The 14,405-nt window shown below is 40.3% G+C and overlaps 1 protein-coding gene across 3 annotated transcripts in view; it reads right to left on the reverse strand.

Moving 5' to 3' along the window:
• The window catches only part of LOC132781364 (cytochrome P450 2K6-like), a 45,647-nt gene that overhangs the window by 24,510 nt on the left and 6,732 nt on the right, over nucleotides 1-14,405 (reverse strand). For 2 of the 3 annotated variants that reach the window (XM_067469191.1, XM_067469184.1), the window contains 6 exons: nucleotides 13,682-13,842; nucleotides 11,630-11,803; nucleotides 9,718-9,862; nucleotides 6,915-7,099; nucleotides 6,500-6,641; nucleotides 3,948-4,213 (listed from right to left, as the gene is read on the reverse strand). The exons of the other annotated variant lie outside the window; for it this stretch is intronic. In XM_067469191.1, the coding sequence (XP_067325292.1) occupies nucleotides 4,029-4,213; nucleotides 6,500-6,641; nucleotides 6,915-7,099; nucleotides 9,718-9,862; nucleotides 11,630-11,803; nucleotides 13,682-13,842 (992 nt within the window). In that variant the 3' untranslated portion in view covers nucleotides 3,948-4,028. Of the gene's footprint in view, nucleotides 1-3,947; nucleotides 4,214-6,499; nucleotides 6,642-6,914; nucleotides 7,100-9,717; nucleotides 9,863-11,629; nucleotides 11,804-13,681; nucleotides 13,843-14,405 lie in introns of those variants that run through there. 3 annotated transcript variants of the gene reach the window in all.

The raw sequence follows: 14,405 nt of genomic DNA on the forward strand, positions 1-14,405 counted from the left end.
TTCTTTATTGAGTTACAAACTTGGCAAATGTTTGCTTATAGTTAGGCATTTGAAAAGAAGCCCCATGGTACTCTTTTAAAGGATCTAGTAAGATTTGGGCTAGACAATGCTACCATTAGGGGGATTTATAATTGCTTGACTGGTCAAACCAAAAGGATGTTCACCAATGGATCCTCTTCATCCTGGAGAGAACTGTCTAGTTGAATTCCACAAGGTTTTGTCCTGGGCCTACTGCTATTCAACATTCTTATGAGTTACTTGGATGTCAAAATACAAAGCTGGGAGAGATTGAAACAAAAATGCAACTGATATGAAAGGAAGGCTGACCTGCTTTTTGGATGGATTGCATGGGGCCTGGCAGGGCCTGCAGCCAAGCGACGAGTAAAGAGTGCTCCTTACTCAGCACTTGGCTGCAAGCCCTGCCAGGTCCCGGGTGCATAGGTCAGGAAGCTGCACCCGTAGACCCAAAGCGCAGCTGCAGATCCTCCCAGGCTTGGCTGCACAGGCTCAAAGTCCCATTTTCTCAGTCTCAAAAGAAGGCAATAATAAACTTCCTCTGAATCAGTCTTGCCAAGAAGACTTTCTGTGATCAGTTCACCTTAGGCTCATAATAAGTTGAAAATGCCTTGAAGGTGCGACAGTGAAAACGGTCATTAATGCATTATATTGAGATTGGAGGTAATCCCTGCCCCCCAACCAGGACTCTGTAAAAGATAGTTCAAAATCAGGGATTCATAGTTTTGCCAAGAACACCAGGCTGGAATGATCCCACAATCCCCTATCTTTCCCCCATGTGGGAACCTAAGGCTTTTTCCATGCCCCCATGACCCCACATGGCAACGCCCTGTAACCCAAACTTTATGAACTTTCATGGACTTTGGGGTCTGACGTGACTTTCCCTTAGACCCTGCATGATTATCCCTCTCTTCCTATGAATTTCTTGTATGTTTCCGTGCCCCCTATGTGTATATATGTTTATATGAAAATATGAAGGAAAAGTCACTGTTTCATAAGACCAACACTCTCATGGCTCCACGACCCCTGAGCTGGTAATCCCTTAACAAAAGGTTTCACCAAGCCCACTTGCATAGACAATAAATAAATGGCTCTTATCAAAACCAGGCCTCGGAGGGCAAGACCAGACCACCTGGAATGATAGGATCTATGGACATTTTAATCACCCAACACAAAAGGCATCTTCCTGTCTGTGAGGAACCAGGAAGTTCGCTACAGCCTCTCCATTGTGTCAATCCGAACCAGATGAAACCAACCCCGGACTTCTTCAATTGATTCCATATCCCAGGACTGTAAAGACAAAGGACTGTAAAGACAAAGGACACACCAAAAATGTGAATTCAAGAAGTCAAACAATAACCCTGGCTAGGCTTGAGATACTAAAGGTCATCGCCCAGCCATTTAGCAGACACTGGTAATCTTAATCCAGTCAACTAGACATGTCTTCATTGTTTCCCTGTTGCCTGCCTCCCTTCTACCTCATTGGCTGAGAGGCCAAAGCAGGGCTCAGGCCACCATTGGCTCTCCTGCTGGCTTGCTCATGTCACAGCCAATCATAACAAAGCCAGCTCAGAAGTGGGGGAGAGGGGTGGGCATGGGAACTTTTGAATCTGAAGGCTATAAATATTTTATATTTTTGCCCAGTGGGCATGTCAATTTTGTTGGGCAGGCTACTGCAATTGTCATCCTTTCCAGCTGAAATGAAATAAAAAACTTGGTGGCTTTATCTTCAATTTGGTGAGATTTATTCTGTAATATTGTCTTCTTTTTCTCACCAGGCAACCCACAATGGCTTGGCTCTATCCACAGCCATTCTAAATTGCTCGACACCAATATACAGGCAGCAAGTTCAGTGAAAGGGATTTGCCCAATGCTATTGAATGATATAGGTTTAAGCATGGATTTGGACCCCAAAATCAAGCAAAAATGAAAAATGACCCAAAAAGAAATACTAAATGATATAAACAACCACAGCAGCCTTCTGTGCAGAGAAAGGAGGTGAGATGGACATTAGCTTCCAGTATGTTTGTATGTAACACATTTGGAGATGCGAGTTACCATTATTTATTTATTTATTTGCTATATTTATATACCGCCGTTTCTCAGCCTAGCCGGCGACTCAACGCGGTTTACAACATAATATAACAATCAACAGTATACAGTTAAAAGCGTAAAAAACATAAAAAACATAAAACCACAATTCATACATCAATACCAATCCAGTTCGACTCTTAACTAAAAACGTGATCCAGTTCGTCATCCATGTTGCCAGTCCTTTAGTCAGTTACCATTCGTTGCATTGGGTTAACCAAATGCCTGCTTAAACATCCAGGTCTTCAATCTTCTTCGGAATATCATCAATGAAGGGGCTGATCTTACCTCCAAGGGCAGGGCGTTCCATAGCCGCGGGGCCACCACAGAAAAGGCCCTTTCTCTCGTACCCGCCAGCCGCACCTGTGAAGCAGGCGGGATAGAGAGCAGGGCCTCCCCAGAAGATCTTAGGGTCCTGGCGGGCTGATAGGCCGAGATACGTTCGGATAGGTAAGTTGGGCCAGAACCGTTTAGGGCTTTAAAGGCCAACGCCAGCAGTTTGAATTGAGCCCGGTAGCAGATCGGCAGCCAGTGGAGCTGGTGCAGCAGAGGAGTTGTATGCTCCCTGCGCTCCGCTCCCGTTAGTATCATGGCTGCCGAACGTTGGACTAGTTGGAGCTTCCGGGCCGTCTTCAAAGGCAACCCCACGTAGAGAGCGTTGCAGTAGTCCAAACGGGATGTAACCAGAGCGTGGACTACCGTGGCCAAGTCAGACTTCCCAAGGTACGGGCGCAGTTGGCGCACGAGTTTTAACTGTGCGAATGCTCCCCTGGTCACCGCCGAAACCTGGGGCTCCATGCTCAGCGATGAGTCCAGGATCACACCCAAACTGCGAACCTGCGTCTTCAGGGGGAGTGCGACCCCATCCAACACAGGCTGTAACCCTATACCCTGTTCGGCCTTGCGACTGACCAGGAGTACCTCTGTCTTGTCTGGATTCAATATACGTAAAAGAAATTGAATTTGCTAAACCATTTCACAGTCTTCTGTTGGAGGAGATGTAGTTTTAAAAGGGAATTTTCAGAGATGTTCCCAATGTCCATATGTCCTGATTTACTGCCATATTGGCCTGTTTCTGCAGTAGGTCTATGTTTACAGAAAATGCTGAAAACAGTGCTCCAGACAAGAAGTTACTTTTCAAGGATAACAGTATATATGGACAAAACCAGCAAGCTGGTGGCTAGTTAGAACCCCCAAGTTTCCCAGTCGCCCTGGAGTCATGTTTGCAACAGACTAACAGATAAGACTGATGCAATAAGGCAGTCATGATCAGAGAACAATAGACTATAGTTGTGCTATAGTTGTGTCATTGTTAGGGTCCCATGTGTGTTATAATGTCAATCAAAATCATAAATAACCATTGAGCAAGTGTATAGCTAGCTTAGACCAATGAAATTATTTGTCTTTGGGAACCAATGGGAATGTGCATGCCAAAAATGATAAAAGTTCTGCAGCCCCATTGGGGGTGGCAACAAACTCTTTGATTGGATTCCTGTATGTATGTTTTGTCATTATTGCTATGGTCACGCAATATTTATTTATTTATTTTGCAGTTTGAAGATTCAACTTTTGTGGTGTCCTTCCTTGCCCTCCCCATTGGAAAGGGGGTTCCTACTTTTTGGGAAATATTTTGGTTTATTTGCCCCTACACTGTCTGACTGATATTTCCCAGGAAATACCTATGTTAAGGCAGTGCTGCCACTCAAGCAGATGAGCATGTTCTATTGCTTTATCTATTTGTTAAGTGGGATTTCCCGTGAGAAAAATGTGGCCTTCAAAATAACACAATGGTATGTAGTACAATTTAGATGTGTAAGGAAGCATAGGTTAGTTGCACATAATAGTTTATAAAGTCAGATTTTATTGGTTAATAAGACAGCAGAAGAAATGTATAAATGGACCCATAGCAGGCTTGAGCCTTCTCAACGGGGCACAGCACAGACATCAAAAGGCATTGGGGGTGTTGTAAACCCAATTGCAGGGGTAAGGTCCAGGTCTTCCCTAGAGGTGCCAGGGGCTGGCTGGATGGTGAATCTCTGCATAATAGTTGTAAAGAACAGGAAAAGCTCCATTTTGGCAAGAGTCTCGCCTGCACACTGCCTCCGACCTGTAAGCAACAACCACAAATTAGCAGCAATATAACAATCTACTTTTGAGACATCCAGTAATCAATGAAATGAAGGAAATTTGTTTTAGGATTAAAAACTGTATCTTGTATGAAACAGAGTAGAACTCTTGGAAGAAGAATAGAGGCAGTGTGAATCTATGGAAATGTACACTTAGGGTGGTTCTAGACAGCCCTTTAATCCGGGAACAATCATGTTTTAAAAACAAGAATGCTCCCTGGTTCTAATTCACACATGACCCAGGAAGCACATGCTTTCCATGGGCGGGTGTCCAGATGCTCTCCTCGAACCTTCCAAGAGGACAGAGTGATAGCATACGAATGATGCACCAAGACAAGAGGGGCAGGAGGAAAATCACTCCTGGCCTCCTCTTCTCCTGGCATATCATTTGTATGCAATGGGAGAGCTCCAGCAGCAGTTTCATGGAGGCTGGGTAAGTTATTTTTACCTTTTTCCCCATCTTAAGGGGTTTTGGCAAGGAAGTGTGAGCCCTCTGAGATTTCCAGGCTGATTCAGCCCATAAAATGTGAGAGGGTTGCGTGGACAGCCCCCTCGGAAGTCCCAGAACTTCTAAGGGGTCAGTTCAGACAGCAACCATAGGGGATTTGAACTGCACCTTTCAAGAAGCCATGGATCTGATCCACTATCAAATTACCTCAGCACAAAACAAGGTTTTCCTGCAGTTGTGCTTACTTGAGGCGTTGTCTAGACACCCCAGGTAAATATGCGGGAAGATAAACGTTTTGTGCTCTGTCTGGATGAACCTTTAGAAGAATGCAACATACAGAAGGTATCATGCTGTGTATAGAGAGCCGCACAGTCAATTCCAGACATTAATCCTAGAACTGGGGTAATTACAAGTCCCAGACAGCAGTGGGTTCCCAAAGGAGAGGGAGATGTGTGATGATAGTATGTTGCCACCTACTGATGTGGGGGAAAGACAGTTGCCTTGAGTCCCAGAAAAGGTAGTATCATCATTATAATCATCATCAGCAGTAGCAGAAGCATCATCATCATTATCAAGATAAGCTCCATGTATTAGGATTCTTCTGTTGGGATCAATGGGCAGACTTTATGAGCATTCATGAAAACAGGTTTGATTTCCATTGAGGACAGGACGTTCAAGCGGCCTTGAACAGAAGAGTCACCAAATAACAACCTCACTAACAAAACTTATTTGAGCCATGAAACAAGAGCCTGGGATATTCTTTGCACCCAGATATGGCCCAGAGCTTCATCCATCCCTTAAAAGAATAAATAACTGTCTTGGCAGCTTTGTTCTGACTGGCCATGTCAACTACCCCTACAAAACCAAATTTCCTGTTAACAGATGGGGAAAGGGGTTAGGGTTAGGGTATAACCTAGAGATCTCCTCCTTCTTTGTCTCTTCCTATTTTAGGTATGCATTTTCTTAGCCCGGGGTTTCTCAAAGGAGCTGTTAGGAATTGTGGGAGTTTGGACTTCAACTCCCACAATTCCTAACAGCTGGTAAACTGACTTGTATTTCTGGGACCCGAAGTCCAAAACACTTCAAGAAACACAGTTGGAGAAACACTGTTTTTAGACTTCTTGGGTAGTAGACCAGTGGTTTTCCCCCTTGTTTTACATTTTCCCCTAACTTTAATTTTATGTTAAATTTCTATTTTTCTACTACTTAAGAAGTCTAGGGGAACTTATAGCTCTCCAAGGTCCTCTAGGGACAGATGAAGCCCCCTAATTCCCAACAGTTGTCTGAATGTGATATTTCAAGCTTTTACATAATTTGTTTCAGATATTATTCAATTAGAAAACTTCAGAAAATGGGTGGAAGAATGGAATTGTGGTCTAATTTGAATGGCATATTTTTTGCATTGAACAATAGTTCTAACTTGTGTTCAGTGATAATTGTATTTTTCTTCCTTTCTTACAATTTATCACATTTTCCCACTGTTCTCTTTCAGCTCTTCAATTCACCACATATTTCCAGAGTCGCAAGTGCCATCTGTACTAACTGGCGAAGCCGTCATATTTTTTATAACATGGAATTTTCAACAAGATCCTCTGGTAATGTTTGGTTGCCCACAAGAATGAAATCCACCTCACTGTCCCGAGGACAAATCCTTTCCTTATACACTGTTGAGAACGAAGTGGCCAGGGCATCCCATTGCAGAATTGAATGAGTGGTCTAGGGAGGGAAACTATTCCCTACAGAAGGTCCTCTGGAACCGTTTGTACACCAAATCAACATGAATTAATGGAGTCCACTCTGGACACATGAAAGGTACTACCTGCAGAGAAAGGCATGAAGGCGTCTCTCTTAAAAAAGTTCCCTTCAGGATCGAGAAAATGCTCAGGATAGAATTTAAGTGGTTTCTCCCATTGAGAATCATCGTGGAGCACAGAGGACAGTAATGGAACGATGTGGGTTCCCTGTAAGGTCAAAGCTATTGGTTATTTTAATGCAATTACATACAAGGCTCTGCTGAAATCCTTAAAATCTAAAATTCCCTTCACATATACTGAGATAAAAGTCTCAGTGCAAAAGATATAAGATTTCAGACAGTTCAAGACAATATCTTTTACTGGCAGAATTGGATGCTCTGACACTTTTAAAAATTATGTCACTTGAACTATTTTAGCGTTAGAAACAAACCACTGGCTAAAACTGCAAAGTGATTAATCTAAGTAAAGTAACCCATTCACCTTTGGGATGAAGTAGCCTTTAAGAGTAATATCCTGAGTAGTTGCATGTGGCAAGTTGGTTGGGATAATACTAGCATATCTTTGAACTTCATGAATTACTGCATCTGTGTATGGCATTTTTTTTCGGTGTTCAGACCGTGGCTGGGCAGACCCAATAGTGACAGCAATTTCTTCTTGGACTTTACCTAGAAAACAGAACAATTCTTTCTAGTAAGATCATGAAGTTTTACATTGCATCAACATTATTTACCTTCACACAGTTGTGTAAACAATGACTAGTAGTCTAAAATTAGTGCATACTACATGTGTTTATCATTTCGTTTCTAGGTTCTTTATTAAAATTCACAAATCTATCTTGATTGAGAATATTAAGCTATGCAGAGTGGGAAGGAAATTATCACCATGATGAGAACATGCAATTTTACGTCATGGAGATGTACTCTTTACATCGTTTGAAAATGGGACAACTGAGAAAGTGCTAACTATCTCAAATCCTAAATGCCCTTTTTGATCTCTCTAGGCAAATAAGTTTCTGCAATATTCTTCAGTGCTGAGAAGGTTATATTATTTCATTTATTGCTTAATTGATCTCCAATCTTTCTCTCCATATAGGGCCCATGGTGGCTCTGAATGAGTTAAAATGCTAATTGGTACTGATGAAATGTTGAGGCTGTGTGTGTATGTGAGAGAGATGTGAAAATGGCATATACAACAATATTCATAAATCTGGCTCCATTGAGAGCATGAGCAGAAACCATCACTCATCCCTGTTTCCACTTGTGTTGCAGTAATAGGCAACTCTATCAACACTTCCTCAAAAAAATTATTGGATTGTATAAGTAGAGTATAACTTGCAGCCATGTTATTACAGAAATATTAAAGAAAAAAATCAACCAATACAAGGAAGAGAGATTACATACCCTTCTGGTATAACTCATTTTCTTCTCTTTTTGAATTCCATTTTAGTCTCCTATTTATACCTATTTAATCCCCCCCCTCCCCCAACCAGGAACAGTTGCAATACAATTTCAGCATTTATTCTATTTGTTGGAGCATGGCGATGGTCTGATTTACTTTCTTGTCATCCATTCATTTTGGCTATCAGTTCTTTCCATTTTGAGACCCAGCTCCATGTAGGTTTTCCATTTATACATTTATTTTTCCTTTCAATAACATAATCCTGGCGCATATAGTCTGTTATAATATTCATATCATTTTTTAATGTCCCATTTTGTACTTTTTCCATCCCACTACAACCTTTGCTTGTGCCACTCTTATCATATATTTTATAATTTCTTCCCAATCTTTATTACAAATGTTTCCTTCCATTTTCATGGTAAAAAATATTTTTTTAGCCCAGATATTTCTTTCATTTCATGCTTTATTTTCTTATAAAATGTTTGTACCTTGCCACAGTTGCACCTCATATGTATAAAGGTTTCTTTTTTCACCACATTTATTGCAAGCATAATTCTGTCGTGCTTTTTGTAATATAGGTTTATTGGTAAAGCATTCTATACCATTTTGTCAGCATTATACATTGTATTTCCTTAATCCTTGTATTTTTAATTTTTTAATTGAGTTAACCCACAAATCAATGTCCTTCTGATTATTATTTACTATACTTTCTTTTTCCATATCTCAATCAGTATGTTTCAAATGTATTGCTTTTCTACTAATTTACTGTATAAGAATCCCGTAATTCCTTTCTCTCTTTATATTTTTCATTTTAAGATTTGATCTAAGTCTGTTTCTGGGCTTTCCTTTCTCTTCCACTCTGTAATCTTTTGAGTCATTCCATGGTATAAGAGCCAGTTACTTTGGCCACAAATGTCTTTTAACTCTTCCCAATCTTTTGTTGTTCCAGCAGTTTAAAAGGTTACCAATTCTTATTATTCCACTTTTTAATATTTTTATCACTTTTCAATATATGTAATTTTTGTTATCTAATACTCCTATTGGAGCATATCAATTTTATCTATTTAAGTAAAGGTAAAGGTTTTCCCTTGACATTAAATCTAGTCATGCCCAACTCTAGGAGATGGTGTTCATCTCCATTTCTAAGCCAAAGAGCCAGCATTGTCTGTATACATCTCCAAGGTCATGTGGGTGGCATGACTGTATGGAGCGCCATTACCTTCCTGCTGGTGATTGAGGTATCCCATTTCTTTCTTATTTTATTTGGAATATTGTCTGGTAAGGCTTGGAAGAGGAAAATGAAGTTAAGGAGAATCATCACCTTTATTATCTTAATTCTAGTTTTTATATTTCAGTTCTGTTTTTTTCTTTTTTTTTTCTTTTCTTTTCTTTTTTTGTATTTGCTTGTTGACTTGTTTCCATAATTGGTTATACAAATAATTTATTTTTGTTATATTATATTTTTAGGGATATACCCCCAAGTATTTCAGCTTCTTTCTCCCCAATTTTATCCCCAGGATGCCTTGTATTTCTTTTAGCTCTTTCCAGGATAGGTCTTTATATAAAATTTCTGATTTTTCAATATTTATTGCTAAACCTGATATCTTTTCACATTTCTTATTATATTTAATACTTTCCTTATGGATTCCTCTGGAGATCCTAATATTGCCATGGTGTCATCTATGAATACATTTATTTTTATTTATTTTGGGCGTATTTTATATCTTTCAATTGTTTTGTCATTTATAATTAGATTGGCCAATGGTTCTGTCACCATAGGAAATAGAATTGGAAAGAGAGGACATTTTCTCAAATTTACTTTAGTTATTCCTGTGCAGAATTGAAATAAAGATCTACTGGAGTAATGTCAACTAAGGAAACTCACGCTGAACTTCTGGGTGCTTCATCATGAGCAAAAGAGCCCAGCGCAGGGTGGTGGAAGTGGTGTCCATGCCAGCAGCAAATAAATTAGCCACAAGAGTTTTTAGATTTTCATCATGGAAATATCCATTAACATTGTTGCTCTTCTCCTATGTTGAAAAAAGGAACAATAGCTTAAAGCAAAAGGAGTGATAATCTTCCATGTGCATATGTCAAAAGAAATAATGAGAAACAGGAGGAAACATGATATTCATGAAGATGGAAAGAGTAGAGACCTTAGATACATCTATATAAATAAAAATGTAATGTTCATTTGTGGGATTAACATAACTCAAAAACTACTGGACAAATTGACACCAAATTTGGACACAATACATCTATCAGGCCAACAAGTGCCCATCACTCATAAAACACTGAAAAACACAGCAGAAGAGACTTAAAAGGCCAAAAACCAAAAAAAAAAAACACATGTGCAAATCCACATATATATGAAAATACACATATACTCAGACTTGGCCACAACAACGTGTGGCAGGGGACGGCTAGTTGCAATATATATTTATTGTTTTATATTAATTTATTATACATAGTGGGCCAAAAGTCACAAAGAGGTTTCAACTTTAATATTGCCCCTGGAGGCGCAATGGATTAAACCCTTGTGTCAGCAGGACTGCTGACTGATAGGTCAACGGTTCGAATGCAGAGAGAGTGGGTTGAGCTCCCTCTGTCAGCTCCAGTTCCCCATTCGGGGACATGAGAGAAGCCTCCCACAAGAATGGTAAAACATCAAACAGAGTGTCCACTGGGCAACGTCCTTGCAGGCGGCTAATTCTTTCACACCATAAGTGATTTGCAGTTTCTCAAGTCGCTCCTGACACACAAAAAAGAATAACTCCTTTATTTTTTGTTTTTGATTAACAATACCAAAGCATTATATACAGTATATATTGGAAATAAAATTGCATGTAAAATATTTTTTTCCAGAAAGTTACTGAAAACAGCAGGCGCTCTCATGACTTTCAGCTCACCCTGTATGTTTAAAGCATTTTTGTTCCACTGTAAAGAAGTGTTATTGGTTATGATAAGTTAACAAAGTTTAATGACTGGCCATTGTTTTGTATGGTTTTGCATATGTCTGCATGGAACCTGCATCAGACTAAACCATTTAGCATTCTCTCCCACAGTTTACTGATCAACCTCTGAAGCCCCCCTCCCCCATCTTTTCATGCTTTGTGGGGAGCAGATGGGATCACAGAAGAATGTGACTATGGTCTTATAGCCAGATGTGCAACTATGACAGTAGGGCTAAAACCCCAGGAGAACCCCAACCCATCACAGCCCTAATGTCAATAGGAATATTTAATATCTATAGCAGAGTTGCAATATAGCCAGTGCTATATAAAAGCACATAAGGAAGAGAGATTACATACCCTTCTGGTATAACTCATTTTCTTCTCTTTTTGAATTCCATTTTAGTCTCCCACTTATACCTATTTCTTCCCCCCTCCACCTCCCTCTGGGAACAGTTGCGACACAATTTCAGCATTTATTCTATTTGTTGAAGCATGGAGATGGCCTGATTCCAGCTAGGATCCATTTCTGCAGTCTTGCATGCTCCCCATGAATCATGGAATGGTTGTGTGGAGCCTCTGAGATTGTTGAGTAAGTGGGGTGAAGTTGGGCACTGAGGAGGGAGGATGTGAATACCAATCCTTGCAGTGTCTTGAAAAGTACATACACACATGCTCACATGAGTATCTTGTCAATAGGGTGTCATCTTTAGTATTCTATATTTTTGTGATCAAGATGAATTTGCAGAAAATCCTTACTGTTAACAGATATAAGAATATTTAGAAAATGTTGGGTTCGTTTATATGACAATGTCAGCATCCACCCCCTTGAAAATACTTCATTACCTCTTTCTGCCGGATAAGAAAGGTATCAATAAAGCTCCGCTGGTCATTTTCATCCAACTCTTTGAGGTGTTCTATGAATGTAGCATTTATGAAAACAAAAAACTCCTCTCTGTTATCAAGGATAATTTTTCGACCACCAGAAAGGAAACCGAGAGCAGGAAACATGTTGTAGAACTGAAACATGACAAAGAAAGAAAAGTCTCCAGCTGTCACCAGGTGAATATTTCTAAGCATTTTCATAATACAGTAGTTGAGGAACTACTTCGTTTTGAATCTTTGTTAACCAAATCTTTGTTAACCAAAACACAAGCAACTCAACCTCTCAAGCAACCATTTTAAACAGCAACTCTTAAGCAAACAGAATCAACATTTAGGCAGCATATAACAGTCTCCTCCCAAGGCAAAGTTCCTTTCCCCTCACCTCCCTCACTGCCCAGACTCTTTTCCTTGCTGCACAGATCCCACCCGCTTCCACTTTCTTTGCTTCCAAACCCCTATTTCCCTCCCACTGCTCAGGGTGCTTTGACTGTGTTTTTCCTGCATGGCAGAAAGGAGCTGGACTGGATAGCCTCTGGGTTTTTATTATTATTATTATTATTATTATTATTACAAAGGCTGGGTGGCCATCTCATTAAATATTGTATTGATCTGTTTTTTTTTCCTTCACTTTTTTGCACTGTGTAAATTAGTTCCCACAAACACTGTCCATCCATCTGCCACTGGCCCGGCCCATGCCTGATATATACATTCATTAGATCCATTTGTTTACTTGGATCTAATGAATTACTAACAACTTACGGAACTAATTTTGCACAGACCTAATAGATAGCTATCTCAAACCATCAGATGCCTAATTAGTTAGCATCTTCTATGTAATAGCCATGTATTATTGTTTCTAGTCTCCATCACTCTGCAAATGATGGTAATGTGACCTCAGCATCTTCCACCACCTCCTAGGGAGTAGGGATCTCCTTTGCTTCAATTCCAGATACTGTCATCAAAAGCTGTAGATTCCTGGCAACCTGTCTCTGTGTCTGAATCTTCCCGTTGCAAAGGTGTTGTGACAGAGGCATCAATAATCTGAGCAATATGATCATGACTCCGGGCATCAGTTCCTTGACATTCTACTAAGTGAAGCTCCCAGGTACTCTTCAATGGACATTCTGCCAGACTAAATTAGGGCCCTTTCCACACAGCTGTATAAAATCCACACTGAACTGGACTATATGGCAGTGTGGGCTTAGATAATCCAGTTCAAAGCAGGTATTGTGGATTATCTGCCTTGATGTTCTGGGTTATACGGCTGTGTGGAAGGGCCCTAAGTTGCACCAACACACTGCACCACTGCCAGCTTTGGGAGCCCAGAAAGATCAAATAGTACTCTTAGACCCAAAGCTCTGAAGATAAGAAGAAGCCCTTCCAGAATTGGTTGAATCCATTTTTTAACTGGGACACTATTCAAAGCTACTGAATTGTGATGTTAGCTTACAGGGTGTCACTCACATATTCGTGATTTCACAACAGAGCTAGGTGTTGCCAGCTTTTTGATAATACCTCACTCTAAATCTTCCAGTAATCTTTCTCAGAACCTTCATATAAATGTTGGACAAGATGAAGTGCACGGCATAACAATGAGAGTCACAACATGACAAAGAAGTGGAGGCATTCAGCAGTTACTCCCAAGCATAGCATTTTGGATACAAGCTCATAAAATATCAAATCCAATGCAACAAACCAAGTATTCAGACAGTTTGGCAACATATTATGGCATGAAAGATCACTGAGAAGTCCAAGAGAACTAATAGAACCACACTTTTCATAAAGATTAGCAAAACAGGCTTAGTCCTGGATGAAAGACCAAATGGGTTCAGTAACCCATTTGGTCCTCTGGCATATGTGTGACATGTGACATGTAGGAAAATTATTTAGTTCCTCAACTTTCAGATTCTGGATTTTTCAGAATTAAAAACACTAAATGCTCACTTTCATCCAACACTATCTGTACTAGCAATACATAAGGGTGTTTGAGGGGGGGGGGGGGATTGAGACTACCAGGACTGAGGGGCTTCCCGCAACCCGGACATTTTCATTGATTAACTCCAGTAATCTTCGAAATTTGGGATCTTCATATTCGTATCGCCTGCCAAGTAGTATGGATACTATAATATTGGCAACAGCTGCATTCATGATTGCAGTTGTCTCAAGTGGTTTCCCTAAACAGAAAATATAAAATTTGAAGAAAAAAGTTAGATATAATGAGATTATAGAAAGAATATCAACCTTAGATTTCCTTTTAATAGATTTTAGATCTCTGAATCTGCTTCCTCATGAATATCAGCTTTCTCATTTTAGATGCTTCTTTTCGTTCAGGAGTGACTTGAGAAACTTCAAGTCATTTCTGGTGTGAGAAAATTGGCTTTCTGCAAGGATGTTGCCCAGGGTATGCCCGAATGTTTTCCCATCCTGTGGTAAGTTTCTCTCATGTCCCTGCACGAGAAGCTGGAACTGACAGATGGGAGCTCACCCTGCTACCCGGATTCGAACTGCTGACCTTTCAGTCAGCAATCCTGCCGGCACAAGGGTTTAACCCATTGCGCCACCAGGAGATCCTTTGGAAACTATGGACTGATAGGTCAGAAGTTTGAATCCAGTGAGAGCGGGTTGAGCTCCCTCTGTCAATTCCAACTCCCCCTGCGGGGACATAAGAGAAGCCTCCCACAAGATGGTAAAACAACAAAAACATCTGGTTGTCCCCTGAGCAACATCCCTGTACACA

The sequence above is a fragment of the Anolis sagrei genome, chromosome 1, assembly GCF_037176765.1.
Source record: "Anolis sagrei isolate rAnoSag1 chromosome 1, rAnoSag1.mat, whole genome shotgun sequence".
In the NCBI taxonomy this organism is placed as follows: Eukaryota; Metazoa; Chordata; class Lepidosauria; order Squamata; family Dactyloidae; genus Anolis; species Anolis sagrei.